This window comes from Microtus pennsylvanicus, chromosome 11 (genome assembly GCF_037038515.1).
Source record: "Microtus pennsylvanicus isolate mMicPen1 chromosome 11, mMicPen1.hap1, whole genome shotgun sequence".
NCBI lineage: Eukaryota > Metazoa > Chordata > Mammalia > Rodentia > Cricetidae > Microtus > Microtus pennsylvanicus.
In genome coordinates this window covers 13,268,769-13,286,178 of record NC_134589.1, presented here as the reverse complement: position 1 = coordinate 13,286,178, position 17,410 = coordinate 13,268,769, and the positions used below count along the sequence as shown (strand labels likewise).

The 17,410-nt window shown below is 38.4% G+C and overlaps 1 protein-coding gene across 6 annotated transcripts in view; it reads left to right on the top strand.

Annotated features, from left to right (window-relative positions):
• The window catches only part of Cep112 (centrosomal protein 112), a 387,025-nt gene that overhangs the window by 100,387 nt on the left and 269,228 nt on the right, over positions 1–17,410 (top strand). For all 6 annotated transcript variants that reach the window (XM_075990285.1, XM_075990287.1, XM_075990288.1 and 3 more), the window contains 3 exons: positions 14,998–15,152; positions 15,436–15,565; positions 16,223–16,315. In XM_075990285.1, the coding sequence (XP_075846400.1) occupies positions 14,998–15,152; positions 15,436–15,565; positions 16,223–16,315 (378 nt within the window). The remainder of the gene's footprint in view (positions 1–14,997; positions 15,153–15,435; positions 15,566–16,222; positions 16,316–17,410) is intronic.

The window sequence follows — 17,410 nt, the reverse complement described above, 5'->3', positions numbered from 1 at the left end:
AGTGGAATAAACTCATGGATCTTATCAGATCACCATGGCTTAAAACTAGAATTCAACAGCAAAACTAATTCCAGAAAGCCCACAAACAAATGGAAATTAAGCAATGCTCACCTGAATCATCAATGGGTCAATGAAGAAATAAAGGGAGAAATTAAAGACTTCCTAAAATTTAATGAAAATGACCACACAACATACCCCAACTTATGAGACACAATGTAAGCAGTGTTAAGAGAAAAATTTATAGCACTAAATGCCTACACAAAGAAGCTGGAAAAATCCCACACTAGCGAATTAACAGAACATTTGAAAACTTTAGAACATAAATAGAAGCATGTTGTAATAAGGAGCGGCGGGGCTGCTTCCCGCCACCCGGCTAGCTTTATACCCGAAATAATTACATGGAAACTGTATTCTTTTAAATACCGCTTGGCCCATTATATCTAGCCTTTTCTCGGCTAACTCTCGCACCTGGACTATCCCATTTCTTATAATCTATGTAGCCCACGAGCTGGCTTACCAGGAATGATCTTAACCTGCATCTGCCTGGAGTGGGAGAATCATGGCGACTCCTCACTCAGCTTCTTTTTCCCAGCCTTCTGTTCTGTTTACTCCTCCCACCTATGTTTTAACCTATGAGGACCAAGCAGTTTCTTTATTGCTTAACCAATGAAATCAACAGATTGATATATGACACTCCCACATCAGAAGCAAACTCACCCAGGAGAACTACTTGGCAAGAAATAATCAAATTGAGAGCTGAAATCAACAAAATAGAAACAAAGAAAACAATACAAAGAATCAATGAGACAAAGTGTTGGTTCTTCAAGAAAATCAACAAAATAGACAAACCTTTATCCAAACTAACCAAAAGACAGAGAGAGAACACCCAAATTTACAAAATCAGAAATGAAAAGGGAGACATAACAACAGACATGGAGAAATACAGAGGATCATCAAGTCATATATTGAAAACCTGTCCTCCACAAAATTGGAAAACTTAAAGGAAATGGACAATTTCCTGGATAAAAATCACTTACCAAAATTAAATCAAGACCAGATAAGCAAATTAAACAGACCTATAACTGCTAAAGAAATAAAAACAGTCATCAAAAGTCTCCCACCCCCAAAAAGCTTAGGACCAGATGTTTCAGCTCAGAATTCTACAAGACTTTCAAAGAACTAATACCAATGCTCCTCATATTGTTCCACACAACAGACAAAAAGAACACAGCCAAACTCTTTTTATGAGGCTACAATTACCCTGATACCCAAACCACATAAAGACATTACTACGAAAGAGAGCTACAGACCAATCTCACTCATGAACATTGATACAAAAAATACTAAACAAAATACTGGTAAATCAAATCCAAGAACACATCAGAACCATCATCCCCCTGATGCAACTTTAAACTGAGCGACTAAGCAAGAGCAGACAGCAGTGGTGGATGGTCTCTTCCAGCTTGTGGAGCACAGGCTCGTCTCACTTAAAACTCCAGGAGAACACTGGTGATCTTCTGGAGAGAAGAAACAGTCTCAGAGTTTACCGTAGTTTGCTGGCTGTGGTGAACAGAATTTCCAGAGCCTCCGAATCCCTTTGGGTAGCAGGCTGTAAAGCACCACTTCCTCCCAATGAAAAACTGAGTTGCTTATGAGACAAAGAGTATCAAGATGCTTTTAGACTTTTTAACTCAGTGTTCAATGCCAGAAAACAGGGGGGCCATGCCTATAAGGTGATGTTAGGAAAAACTTTGGTCCCTAGTTCTTCCCAAATGAATAAATAGTTTTAAATACTTGCAAATCCCCAGGGTTTATGCATGCTTATTGTAAGAGGCTGCTTGTTTGTTTCCTGGCCACCCAGACTCCCGAAATAATCACACAGAAACTGTATTAATTAAACCATTGCTTGGCCCGTTATCTCTAGCTTCTTATTTGTTAACTCGTATGTCTTAATTTAACCCATTTCTATTAATCTGTGTATTGCCATGTGGCTGTGGCTTACCAGGTAAAGTCTAGCAACTATCTCCCTCAGGGCTACATGACTTCTCCCCGACTCTGCCTTATTTCTCGCATTCAGTTTAGTTTTTCTCAGCAGCTCTGCTCTACTCTATCACAGGCCCAAAACAACTTCTTTATTAGTGAATGGTATTCACAGCATACAGAAGAGAATCCCACATCACATGCTAAATGTCTCTATAGTGCTTTTAGAAATGGCATTTGTCATTGTTTTGATCTCTTTAATATTTTTCCTTCTTTTGTTATGAGAAATGTATTCATAAAAGTTATTTTTTAAAAAAGAGCTTTTCATTCTGTCTCTTAGGTCTTATTTTGTGTTTTCTATTCTTGTAGTTTCTTACTGTTCTTTATTTCTCTCTATGAAAGCTTCTTTGATTCTACCCTCATCAATTCATCCTTTAATAGGTTTGCTCCTGCGTATTATGTCTGTTTTACTTTTTATTTCAACTACTTTTTCATGTCAAGTATTTTCATTTGACTCTAAAAAAATCCCTTCTCACCAGTTAATTTGTTAATAGCATTTTGAATATATTTGTTAGTTTAGATCTATTTGTTCTAACTATATTTAGACTATTATAATGTACTATATATTATGAACCATAAAATGATATATATTATTGTCCTTGTTAGTTTTTACTGTCAACTTGGTATATTCTAGAGTCACCTGGGTAGAAGAAACCTCAATTGAAGAATTGTTTAGATCAGATTGTCCTGTGACCGTGTCTGTGATAAATTGTGTAGATTGATGATTGATGTGGGAAGATCCAGTCCTTTATGGGTTGCACTGACTCTAAGTAGGTAGGTTTTATGTATATAAGAATTGTTAAGCATGAGTTAATGAGTGATCCAATAACCAACATTCTTGTTTCTGTTTTACCTCCTGTTTGTGTTCTTGAGCTGACTTCCCTCAGTGATGGACTGTGACCTAGGAGTATAAGCTGAAATAACCCCTTTTTCTTGTATTACTTTTGGTTATGGTGTTTATCACAGTGACAGAAAGCAATCTTGGACAATTGTGTAGTAGCAGGCTGCCTGTTTGTCCTGGCAGCCCAGAACTGAAATAATCATACAGAAACTGTATTAATTAACTCACCGCTTGGCCCATTCGCTCTAGCTTCTTATTGGATAACTCTTACATATTAATTTAACCCATTTCTATTAATCTGTATATCGCCACATGGCTGTGGCTTATTGGGTAAAGTTCCAGTGTCCATCTCTGGTGGCTACATGGCTTCTTTCTGATTCTGCCTTCTCTCTCCCAGCATTCAGCTTAGTTTTCCTGGCCTAGCTCTGTTCCCCTATAGCTCTGCGATAGGCCCAAAGCAGTTCCTTTATTCTTCAATCGTAATCATAGCATATAGAGGGAAATCCCACATCACAATTACGTTGCTTTTTAAAAATAAATTTATTGTCTTTCAATATAGCTTCCACAGGTCTCAGTTATTTTGGACTGAGGACTCATGTCCCTTTGGTTTGTTATTCTGATATGGATTTGGGAAAGCAGGAGATCAAGTTCTTTTATTGGTCAACAATAGCTTGTGCTGCTTTGTTTTATGTCAACTTGGCAAAAGCTAGAGTTCTTTGAGAGAAGGAATATCAATGCTCCTTATGAGATTGGCCTATGGGCAAGCCTGTGATTGTTTTCTTAATGATGTGTGAGAACCCACTTTTCTATGTATGGTGTTGCCCTGGGTTGGCGGTCTGAGATTGTATAAGAAAGCAGGCTGAGCAAGGTGTGAAGAGCAAGCCAGTTAGCTGCATTCCTCCATGGCCTCTACATCACTTCCTGGCTCCACGTTCCATTTTTGGTCCTAGTGTTTTATCTTGGCAATAGAAAGCAAACTAAGAGTTTGTTCAAGTCGTGAGGAAATGGTGAGCCTCACTTTAGAGACTCCTGAAAAGGCCCATTGGCAGCTTCCCATATGTAAGATGGAGGCCTCACCAATTCTAAAAGGAATATAACTTTCGAGAGAGATAGTGTTCCAATAATAGAGAGAGAGGTAATCTTTCAATGAAAGAAGCCCTAACTTCATCAGTTTTATCCACCCTCATTCCTGCTGTCTTTCTGTGTTTTCTCTCCTGCCTATTTCCCTGCCTCTAGCCCCACTCCTTTTTCGCTCTTCTTTGTTCTTCATCTCTTTTCAGTTTTCCTATTCCTTCCCTTTATCTTGATTTCCCTCTGTTTCTTTCTTTATCTTCCCATCTTTCTTCCCCTACTCATATCCTTCCTTTTCCTTCTTATTTACCTGCCTCTTCTGCTTCCATTTTCCCCATTCTCCTTCCCCTTCCTTTCCTTTTTTGAAACAAGGTTGCTCTACCCATCTCAGGCTGGTCTGGCACTTACTATGTGGCTATGGCTAGTCTTCAGTGCAAGTATCACCTGCACATTGCCACACAAGTCCTGCTTTTTACTGAGAGTGCAGGATTTTCGCCTATATATATGCTTTACTAAAGGTTTTTAAATTGTTCTTTAACAGGAGTCTTTAATCTTTCCTGTTATTTTTTTGTGACTACTGATTAAAATCTAATCTCATTGTTTTCATGTGCATGACTACCCTTGTTTTTCTAGTTTCACTTCTGAGTCCTTCTTCCTCTCTCTTGATCTGCCTTGGCTGTTGTGTATGTAACTTCCCTTCAATGAAGTTCTCCATGGTTTACAGCTACCTAGTTTCTCTGCCTTAGCTGACATCATTACTGTGGCTTATAGTCACTCTTGATGCTCAGTGTGCATGTCCATCTTCCTTATTGAGCAGAACTGTCCTGCCTGAACCCTTTCCTTTGATGGTTATATTTAGAATTAACTCCCCACATCCATAAAGAAATAGGGTTTGGAAAATATCTTTTTCAGAATATTATTTATGATATTTTTGACATTATTATTAAAAGTTACTTATTTTGGGGGGCTTGAGTGGTGGCTTAATGGTTAAGAGCACTTGTTTTTTTTTTTTACCACGAGGACTGTGTTTTTTATTTTCCCTTTTTTTAAAATTTATTTATTTATTAAGGATTTCTGCCTCCTCCTCGCCACCGCCTCCCATTTCCCTCCCCCTCCTCCGATCAAGTCACCCTCCCTCATCTGCTCAAAGAGCAATCAGGGTTCCCTGACCTGTGGGAAGCCCAAGGACCGCCCACCTCTATCCAGGTCTCATAAGGTGAGCATCCAAACTGCCTAGGCTCCCCCAAAGCCAGTACATGCAGTAGGATCAAAAACCCACTGCGATTGTTCTTGAGTTCCCATTCTTCCTCATTGTCATACGGAGGACTTGTGTAAGTTACTGGCTGCTCTACTGAAGCTCACAACTGTCTGTAACTGCAGTGTTAGATGGTCGAATGCTCCCACAACACTGCACACATGTGGTGCACAGGCATCCATGTACATAAGACACCCAGACACATCAATTAAATAAATAAACAAGTAAATGAATAAATATTTTTAAGAGATACATTTTTGCTATACGTGTTTGTCATGGATTTTAGCCTTTTAAACATATGTAACAAGTATTTTACTTCACTGCTGTCCGTTGACTAGAACTTATATGAAATGTTAAATATTGATGGAAATCATAGTATCATAGTTTTTGTTGGGGGTTTCAAGATAGGTTTCTCTGTGTAGCTTTGGATTTGGAGACTGTCCTGGAACTCTCTTTGTAGACCAGGCTGACCTTAAACTCACAGAGACCTGGCAATTGTAGTTTTGAAAACAAAGTTATTCTTATTTCAAAAGGTATGCAAAGTTACAGTTCGAAGAAAAGCTGCTTCTCTATTGTCATTATTTTGCTCGTTGCCTAAACAAGCCCATAGATAGTGTCAGGGTGGCATTTCATGCATATTTTGTTATTCTTTGTCGCCTTCCCACTCCTCTCCCTCATCCCTTATCTCCTTTTGCTGTCCCTTTCCTTCTTCTCCCAAAGCCCTGCTGCCCTCTTCTCACATGTGTTCCAGTCCCCTGTTTTCTTTCCGGCCTCGAGAGCTCTTCCTTCCCTGCTGTTTCTTACACAGTACACACAAACACACACATGCCCAAATGCACACACATGGACATGTACACTCAACGGCACATCCCCACACTAAAATCTAGGATTTGCATATGAGAAAAAGATATAGTGTATTTCTCTTTCTAAGTCTAATTTATTTTGTTTCATATAATTATTCCAACTTAGAATTATTTTCCTGAAAATATCATTTAATTTTCTCTATAGCTAAATAAAAATTCATATAAAATATATAAAATGTATAAACCCCTCCTGTTAATAATGCTTTTATCAAGAAAGACACTGATTAATATTTGCCACAATAATTTACCTATATATTCTTCTTAGCAAATTGCTTCTATTGTCAGTTTAATGCTGGGCATTGTTATTAAAAAACACAAACATAAACATTGTACTGTGATAGGTATATTAATTACTCAGTACTGGATAATAAACGACTGTAATTTAGATGACCTAGAATGGCAAAGATACATTGCCTTAACAGTTCCCAACCAGGTGGTAAAACTCAGTGTCTGCAGAACCTGTGGTCTTTGAAGGTGCTGTGGGAGAAGGATCCTTTTTTGCCTCTTTTGACTTCCTTTGGGGGTAGGCAGTCCTTGACATTCTTTGGCTCCCGGCTGTAAGCTATGTCATCAGCAGGTGTTCTTGTGTGGATCTGTGCCAGTGTCTTCATAGAGCCTTTGTGTGAGGCCAACTGTCTTTGCATTCGAGACCCTCTGTGACCTAGTGATTCATACTAATTCTGAAAACATTCTGTTTCCATTCAAATACACTTACATCTGGTAATTGAGCTTAATGGTAAATAATTTGCTTAGACTGTGGAAGGCCTTGGGTCTAGTTTCCAGCACTGCCCCAAACAAACAAACAAACAAACAAACAGATAACAAAGTCACATTACTTACAAGTCTTGGACTTTGGCTTTAGTATCTCTTTGTATGTTAGGTGCAGTGAAGAACAGTAGGTAAAAAATTATGTTTAATTGTTTCCACTTTAAGATTGAAAATACTGAAAAGTAAATAATTAGGTCTATGAAAGAGAAAGACATACTTATTCTGGTGCTTTCTATTTCTTATAGAAACTGGTTTTCAAAGGGGTGAATTTGGTACTTTCATCATCAGCTAACGACAACAGGATGGCTGATACATGCTGTTTGCTGTTTGTTTATGCTGCTGGGTTTTCTTATTTATTTGTTGGGGCTTTTTGAGAGAAGGTTTCAGTTTATAGTCAAGAATGGCATTAAACTTAAACATCTACTGCCTTAGCATCCTGGCTGTTGATATTACAGGTGTCTACTGTCATATTGGGGTTTTACCATAGTTAAAATAAAATAAAATAAAACTGTTAAACCATAGCATATGAACATAAGTAACAATATTTAATACTTGCAGTCTGAGTACCAAATATAAATGTTTTATTATATCTGCATACATGATAAATATATACAAACAAATTAAATTTTACAAAGAAAAGAAATTGAATGACTTATGTCATTGCTTTTTACTTTTGTCAATCTTAACATCTGGCTTAATAGAAGGTGACTGGGTTTTCATTCACTTTTACATTTATTCTATTATGATTTCATATAGTGTCACCTCTAGAAACTGCATAGACAAACATCAATGTCTTCATGTAATTTAAAAATAGATATGAACTTGCTGACCTACCGAGAATCAAAGGGTCTCAGGAATTTGTTGAATTTTGAGAATTGCTACTGTAAGACACAGGTTTATGATTTTTTTTTTTAGCAGAATTCTTCCATGGACTAAATTTAAAAGCTGTGTACAAAACATACATAAGCACATATTAAGATGTATACCTGCTTGCAAGAGTATTACTTTTACTATCGGCCATCTATGCTGACATAATCTTTTTACTTAATTTTATTTCATTAAAAATGTCCAGTAAAGATAATACTGATGTCCCTCAGGACCCACCCATAGGTGTTTCTAGACCTATAACCAGATTGAAGGCTAAAGGCCCTTAGTGGGGAGGTAGAAAGTGCAGTCCATGAGAAGGTACACTAAACTACTAAAGAGCTTAGTGAGTTTCCCAGTTCATTCAAGCGGAAGTCTGGGGATATGTGGAGATGGATTTTAAGGGTGTGGGGTAATGGTGGGAGGAACATAGAACTGGAGAGCAGTGTAGCACAAGAGGGAGGCTTCAGTAACTGTAGGTGTCGACAAACCTATTCCAGATTTCCAGATACTTTAAAAATTCATCCTTAGCCGGGCGATGGTGGCACGCCTTTAATCCCAACACTCGGGAGGCAGAGGCAGGCGGATCTCTGTGAGTTCGAGACCAGCCTGGTCTATAAGAGCTAGTTCCAGGACAGGCTCCAAAGCCACAGAGAAACCCTGTCTCGAAAAAGCAAAAAAAAAAAAAAAAATAAATAAAATAAAAAAATTCATCCTTATACTTCTGTTGCTCTAGAACCACTTTTGACATCAAAATCTGTAAGTATACAAATGGATAAATCTGTTTCACAATAGAATTTTTATTTTTGTCTATTTGGAAAGAAAAGTGCACTTTAGATCTAAGAGGTCATTGTCAGATTTCATTCTGGTTTTGGAACTTTGAAGCATTCTGAATATTGAATTTTAAACTGCATGTTCAGATTTCATTGTACATAATAATAAGTGAAGAGAATTGTGGAAAGAACAGGTTTGAATTGAGAATTCATCAGTGCTGCACAGAGTTTGTGAGAAGTTCCTGATTTAATAACTAAGACAGGTAGAGTTCAAGACCTGCCTAGGATGGAAGACCAGACTGTCAGGGAGAATAATGTCCTCTGTTATATTATTATGCTTTTAACATTTTTGCTTTTTGTTGAGTCTTGTTTTATTTTATGGCCATTTATTGTAATTTTGTCTATTTTGTCAATGTATTTTGACATTGGCAGTAAATTTCTAATAGGGGTCTCATAGATAAAACTTTCTATTTTTAAACAAATACTAAAACACTATCTCTAGTCCTAAGTGGTGTTTTTTATCCTGTGCTAGGAACTGAGTGTAGGCAAGTGACCTGTCACTGAACTGTATCCCTGGTCCTCTACTCTGCATTTTATGTTATTAATCTCTTAGAGGTTGGAAATAAAGACCCATACTTCCTAAGACTTACTGAAATCGTATCTATAGTACTTCATACCAAGATCGTGTAGTTTTTACAACTTTCTCTTTTTTAAAATATATTTTCTTAATTCTAGTCTTTTTCATCAATCTCGTAGCACATTAGAGTCAAACCAGAAAGACTGGTACTTTTTTCACTTCTTGCTTATTTAGTTTTTTTTTGGAATCGTGTTTTTATTTCTCTGAAACTTTTCCTGTTCTCTTCTGTTTCTACGAGTTGGGTCCAGGCCATTGATGCCTCATCTCTGAACTCTTCCAAAAACCTCTCAGTTGCCCTCTCTGTCATCTCTTGCTCTATATATGCCAAATTCAAATTTCCCCATAATCAGAAACTAAATTTCTAATCTAATGCCTATAGTAACTTCTGCTTATAAACAGTGTCCACTTTAATAAGTGCAACCAATTGCCAGCCAGAAGCTCCCAATGTGGGAAGCTATAATGTGTATCTAAGGTAACCTTTCATTTCCTGTAGTCCCAGAACCTGTCCCTGGTTCTGTTGTATACCACTAAATTCCCCTATATTGTCTTCTAGAGCCTGCGAAATAGGATGTTGCATTAGCATCCTTTCTTTCAGGTTTCTTATCCTAGTTTTAGGGCTGCACTATTTTATATCCTTTAAGCTCTTTATGTTCTTTTTAAAGATGACTTTGGCCAAATATTATTGTTCTTAAGGTACTTTATTCACACCTATAGGCCTTCTTTTTTAATTATTTTTTAGATATAACTTCTGTTCCTCTCCAAACCCTCCCTTGTACTAGCCCTGCCACCTTTCAAGTTCATGTCCTCTTGAGGCTTTGCTCTACAATTTTGCATTTTGATTGATTGTGGTTTTCTGTAATGGTCTCTGTCTGTTGCAGAAAGATATATCCTTGATGAGGGATGAGGACTACACTTACCTGTGGGCATAAGGACAAATATTTAGAATGTAGCCAGAATCACGCTGGGTTAGTGAAGTCGTAGTTGTAGGCTCTCCAGTGTCCATGACTGCACAAGCCGTGGGAAGTTGGTTGGTTTTCCAGTATCAGGCATGGTTTCCTTTTTGTTGAGTGAGTCTTAAGTCAGTTAGAGAGCCGTCAGTTACAACTAAGGTATTCTTAACCACTACTGCACCCTTAACATTACAGTGTTCTGCTGGTAGTTGTTGTGGTTTGTAAATGTCATGGTTGTTTGGGGGGGAGGGGTTCTTACCTGCTTTGGAAGCTTGCAAGCCTCTTTCTGGACCATGAAAACCAGTCCTTGGAGAGGAGCCATTTAAGTTGGCACCAGCTCAGGAGCCTCTGGGCTGAAATGGATGGTGTCTTCGACTGTAGAGACTTGCCTTCTACCTCTGGGGAAACAATCAAAGACAAGAGCAGCAGTATATAATGTTTTGGGAGTCTCTTGGGTAAAAATGACCAGCAACACAAAAGAGGGACTCTCACGCTTAGAGTTGGAGTTTTATTAGATAGGTTTTATCTATTGGAGAGAGCATTGTTATCCCAGACAAGGAAATCTCTTTAAACTATATGTGTTTATTTATGTACAGACTTTTGTGTGTTATAGTTGTCTCAGTCTGGGTTTTTATTTCATCAAAATATCATACCATCACCAAAACAACTTGGGGAGGAAAGAATTTATTTGACTTATACACATTGGTGTTTACCATTGAAGGAAATCAGGACAGAAACTCAAACAGGGAAAGACCATGGAGGGGTGCTGTTTACTGACGTGCTCCTCATGACTTGCTCAGCCTGCTTTTCATTTTTTTTTTTTTTTTTGATTTTTCGAGACAGGGTTTCTCCGTAGCTTTTTGGTTCCTGTCCTGGAACTAGCTCTTGTAGACCAAGCTGGCCTCGAACTCACAGAGATCCGCCTGTCTCTGCCTCCCGAGTGCTGAGATTAAAGGCGTGCGCCACCACTGCCCAGCTCAGCCTGCTTTCTTATAGAGCCTAGAACCACCAGCCCAGGGATGGTACCACCTACAGTGGGCTGTGCCCTCCCCCATTAATCACTAATTAAGAAAATGTCTTATGACTGGAACATCTGGAGGCATTTTCTCAATTGAAGTTCCCGCCTTTTATATAACTACCTTGTGTCAAGTTGACATAAAACTATCTAGGACCAGCTCTTTTGCCTGTCACATGTAGCAAGGGGTGGGAGTGAGGCATCTTTTCCACCTATGCCACCACATGGAGGGGAGAGGGGGCAGCTCTCCTGCTTTCTCATTCTTAGGCTCAACTCTAGTGTGCTCTTCAGGTGATGTGCATGCCTGTGCTGAGAGATAGGGCCATCTTTCCCAAGTGTGGGGGGCAAGGCCAGCTCTTTGACTGTAGTATCCAGTGAGTGGTAGGAGCAGCAATCCCAGGGCCAGTGAAGGGTGGGGCATGATTCCAGAGACCTCTTGTACTAACACAGGCCATGGACGCCATCACAGACCCTAACCAGGCCTATGTGTTGGCCTACCCCAACATACCTCACCTATGAACTGTTAGAGCTGGTAAAGGGGATGAGATCTAAAACAACAGGATCTCCAGGACACAGGACAACCAAGGATATCCAGGGAGAGCCCCAGTGAGAGCTCATATCAGTGGTGGTGGCATCATAGGTGAAGTCAGAGGCCTAGAGCCAGACCAATGACTTGTGGCAATGAACACTTAGTACAGATGACTATAGACTCAAGGGTAAACTGTGCGACTCAGTGGGTCACCCTACGGCACCCAGACAAGATTCTTCTGTCTGTCTGTCTGTCTCTCTGTTTTGTTTCTTTGTTTTGTGTGGGTTTTGGTTTTTCTTTTAAATTTGGTTTGTTTTGGGGGGAAGGTTGCAAGCACAGAGGGCAGACGTGAGGGATGAGAAGATGAGGGGGATCCTACCCACACCTCCTTTAAGTGTTTCCTTGTCTAGTCTTCCCACTACCCTCACCTCACTGATCCCCCTGTAACCTCTCATGGTCCTTTGTCCTGGTTCTTATTGACACGCCAACTTAAGTCCATTCATCTAAACATTCCAGTATAAGATCTGCACGAGAGAATATACAGTATTTGTCTTTTGGGACCATGTTACTTCTCTCAGTATAATATTCTTGCCAGTATTATACAAGATTTTAAATTTCTCCATATCCCCAACATTTGCTATCCTCTTATTGGAGCATAAACAGTAGTTTCAAATGAATGGAGACAAGTAAGGACGTGTGCGTATCTGTCACCAGGGTCCTTGTTAGTATTTGGGATTTACAGAATCTACAGGTGTCCAAGGAAGTGGCCACCAGTTCAAACCGTGGCATTTATAGGAAAATGACAAGGAGCCACTTGTGAGCACTTGCTTTATATTGCAGGTGCAGGGAACGACTACATCTTGAGCTCACAGTTACCTTTTAAGGTTCCGTGAAATTTTAACAGTTGATCAGTGCCCAAATTAACATTTCAAGTTCACTTTATCTTTGTTATTAATCTCCAGTAACACTGGACATCTGAGATCACAATACTGTTTTGATGTCTGCCACTTTCTTCACTGAAACAGTGGATTTCTTTTCCTCTCATCCTTTTTCTTTCTCTTGTAAAAAAAAAGTAGTCTGGGGGGCTGGAGAGATGGCTCAGAGGTTGAGAGCACTGGCTGCTCTTCCAGAGGTCCTGAGTTCAATTCCCAGCAAACACATGGTGGCTCACAACCATCTGTACTGAGATCTGGCGCCCTTTGGCGTGCGGGCATACATCAAGGCAGAATGTTGTATACAAAATAAATAAATCTTAAAAAAAAAAGTAGTCTGTATTTGTCTCTGAGCTTTTTTTCTCTTCACGACATTCAGTTGTTAGACCTTAAGCAAAGTCTGTAGGTTTATCTGTAGTAATTCACCCCCTTGGTCTTGGTTTATGTCTTTGGTCATTTTCTAGCAGTTTATAAAGACCACTCGTTTATTTCTTTTAGTCTGGGTAATATTTGTCTTGACTTTGAAATTCTTGACTCCTATCTTTATATATGAGACAAGGAGACCCAACCCTCACTTTGTGCAGTGTTTTTCTCAGAGCTTTTGCTGTCTCAAGTTGGCCACCCTCTGCTTTGAGTTTCTTGTCCAGTCCTCACTCATTCTCCAAGATTAGAAAATACCTCTAGGTATTTTCTAGACTAAAAAATGGGGGCAACTTAGCAAATTCTAACTCATCTTTTGTGGTTCTTCATCTTCCCTACATCCAATCTGCCTTGGGCCTCCTCTAACACCTTCTTGCTTTTTTTTTTTAAGATTTATTTCTGTGTTTTTAGGTGTTCTTAATGGGAGAGTGGTGTTCTATAAGCCATGCCCTCGAGAATAGAAGTTCCTCGCTAGGGTCACTAAGGTGGAGTTGCAGTTCTAGGGTTCCTTCCTATTCTTTCTTTTTCATCAGTTCCCAGAAAGAAGGAATACAGATCCCCTTGATTCTACCACTTCACATCGGAGATCAGAAGAGTCCTAGTTCTTGTGTCACACAGTTGTAATTTGGAGCGGCGGGCTGCGTCCCACCACCTGGCTAGCTTTATACCCGAAATAATTACATGGAAACTGTATTCATTTAAACACTGCTTGGCCCATTAGTTTTAGCCTCTTATTGGCTAGCTCTTACATATTGATCTAACCCATTTTTAATAATCTGTGTAGACCACGAGGTGGCTTACCAGGGAAGATCTTAACCTGCATCTGTCTGGAATGGGAGAATCATGGCGACTCACTGACTCACCTTCTTTCTCCCAGCATTCTGTTCTGTCTACTCCGCCTATCTAAATTCTATCCTATCAGAGGGCCAAGCAGTTTTCTTTATTACTTAACCAATGAAAACAACAGATAAGATACATCACCCACCTCCATCACACAGTTACTATAGGAAGCCAGGGTAGTTTGGAGAACATTAGACATAACGTCATATATATTTGCAACAGATTTTTCTGTATATCTCTGACTGTGCTGGAACTCACTCTGTAGATCAAGCTGGTCTCGAACTCACAGAGATCCGTCTGCCTCTGCCTCCTGTGTGCTGGGATTATAGGTGTGTGCCACTACCGCCCGGCTTTCTGTTCAGTTTTATAATGAAGAAAAGGTAAAAATGAAGAAAGGTGTTGGTTTTTAACAGTAATGTTTAAACTTTGTCTTAACTCTGTGCCATAGAGAAACAGTAGAAAAGAAATGCCACACTAAGCTCTCCTACTTGCACTTATTAAAAGTGTAGTTGTAAAAATGGAAACCAGTTGTCTCTCGGCTAATGCTGGTCTGGCGCTGTGTTGAATGAAGCATCTAGAAGTTTATAAGCACCTTTGTTTGGGCTTTCAAACTAGTCCTGCCAAAATGATGAATTCAAAATAATTTAAATACCAATTAATAAAGAGGCAATTTATTTGAATGATGCTTTAGAAAAATAAAGAACAGCTTTAATTGAAATAGAAAAACCATTACAGAAAAAATGAGTAAGAATTTATGGGATAAAACATTTCTGTATACTTGCTAATCATGAATATGTTATGTGGTATTCTTGGCATTAATATAGAGGGTTATGGATTTAATTTTGAAATAGCATTATTAAAACTGTGAGAGAAAAGGGCAAATCTAAACTATAATGAGGGGCAGAGTGGGGTTGGGGACTGTCTGAGGAGTGGGCCTTGTCTTCTTTGCTCACATGGAAAATTGTCTGACTTAGTAAACAGTCCATGAATGAGTGAATGGTTGAATATGTGTAAGCATGCTGGTAATTTTATGGTAAAAAAATGATTTTTACAAGTTTTGGTTAGTTCAAAGATTTATATTTTTCTAATATTGATTTTGACTTTCATATTCTAATAGGCAATATGTTTCTTCAGAGTGCTCACTGGTCCACATACTTGAAAAGCTAGTTAGAGACTTTCCTAACGACTTGTTCTTTCAGAACCACATGATCAAAGAACTGGAGGGCCGTGTCCAGCAGCTGACGGGGGAGGCAGAGAACAGCAATTTACAGAGGCAGAAACTGGTTCAAGAAAAAATGGAGCTTGAGAGATGCTACCAGATAACATGTAGTGAACTCCAGGAGCTAAAGACAAGGTAATGCTGAGTCAGTGTCTGTGGGGCACAGTGCTCTGACTGACCTTATAAATATAGAGTCAGACACTTGTGCAGTAAGTCTTAGGGTGGTCCCACCTAAATAGGAGTATTTACACATTTCTAAACGTATTTTAGAACATAATGTTTGAAACCTGTTGATGAAAATATGGATACTTACTTCATATATTGAAAGATAATATTCTTGAATTTAGTTGACTAAGATATCCATTTTAGAGAATGGTTCCAAAAATATAGAAAGTTATTTTTTATCCTACTGTTTTAGGCGTAACATACTACATAAAGAGAAAGAACATCTGGCAAATGATTATGAGAAAAATGTGAAATTATTAAAAACCAAATACGATTCCGACATAAACCTTCTAAAACAAGAGCACGCACTTTCAGCTTCTAAGGTACTGTACGTGTGGGTAACCACATTTCATGAGTGTTCAGCAGTGGACAGCGATGGAGCAGCCAATCATTTCCTTTTGAAATTAGCCCCTTTTACATTTTGTTCTTGAAATCACAAGACTTCAAAACATTTGCTGCTGTTTAGAACACCGAAAACACTGAATGTCTCTTAGCTGACACAGCACTTAATAGCCTGGTTCTGCTCAACACATGCCCTGGTAAACTCTGAAGTTTTAAGAAGGAATCCTGAAAAAAAGCTTCCTGAAGTGCTACTGCACACATACAGTGGTGTTACTTTGAAATGTTTGCTTTATTTTATTCTTATTTTTAACTTTTAAAAATTTCTATAGAATTTTAATTCAGTGTTACATTTTCGTAGCTTTAAATACTACACAGATTTTAATTTACATTTTTACTTCAAAATATTAATTCTTGTCTTCAACTGGTATTCTAGTTACTGCTCAGCTCATTGACTATCAGGCAGTATACTTAAAGTAGATTTAAGTTTAAAATTATGTTTAAAATATTCTTTTATTGAGGTTTATAAATAACTTAAATTCTGACTGAACTTTCAGGGGTAAATGATAGGCTTTATGTCAGCCAGAGTGTGGAACGGTACAAAAGTCAATGTTCTGCTCTCTGTTCTGCAATCCTCACAGACGTCTGGTGTGATTGAAGAGTTAGAACAGAACATCTGTCAATTAAAACAGCAGGTCCAGGAGTCAGAGCTTCAGAGGAAACAGCAAGCAAAAGTAAGTCTTGTTTGTTAGCCAGATCAGTGACCCAGTTCCTTTACCTTCTTGATCTATGTTCAGAAATGAGAGTCAATTTAAAAAGTAACTTAGAAAAAGCCCTGTGGACGTAGTCATCTCTGGTTGTGCTCCTGGCATTCACCTCACAGTTAGAGAGGCTGACATAGAGAATAAAAGACAGCTGATTTGAAAAGTCTCTTTTTTGAGATTAGTTTATAAATAAAACCTTGAATGATTTAAGAATTGAAATTTTCAGGGAAGTAGATGAAATTGGAAATTCTAATATCAAGTAGGATGACCTAAATGTATAGATATAAGTTCTGGATGTTTTCTCTCATATATATGTAGTTCCTAGCCCTTAATGTGTACATCTGTGTGTGTAGGAATGTGGGTAAAACCTAAAAAACAAGAAAGGAGACCAAGGCACGGTAAAGGTAGCTGGGGCTGGGAAAAGCGTTTCTGGAGCATGAAAGAGGTAAAGACACAGGGTGAGAACGGGGTTGGAGGGCTATGAGTAGCAGCGGAGCGGGGAATGTGAGAGGGAAGGACATTCTACTAAAATGCTTTGTTCAAATGCCACAATGATATCTAATATAAATTATTAAGATATATTAAATGTATAAAATAATAATGTATTAAATATAAATTAAATATTTTTAAAAGATTTATTTTATGTGCATTGGTGTTTTGCATGCATTCACGTGTGTTTGAGGGTATTAGATACCCTGGAACTAGAGTTACCAACGGTTGTGAGTTGCCATATGGTGCTGGGAATTGAACCTGGGTCCTCTGGAAGAGTAGCCAGTGCTCTTTACCACTGAGCCATCTCTCCAGTCCCTTTGTTAAATATTTTAAAAATTATGTTCTAGTGTTTATTATTTGGTATACACTCAATAACTGGTGTGATTAGGGGATGTATTAAATTACATAAATATGTATACATTATTTGCTGTTCTTTCTACATCTTATTAGTGTAGTATGCTATCAAATGTTTGATGTAGAAAAATGTCTTATGTAAATGTATTATTTTAGAAAAATTTTCCCTTTTAAGTTTTCAAACTCCATTGTCTTCCCTTCCCTTTCTCTTTTTCTCAT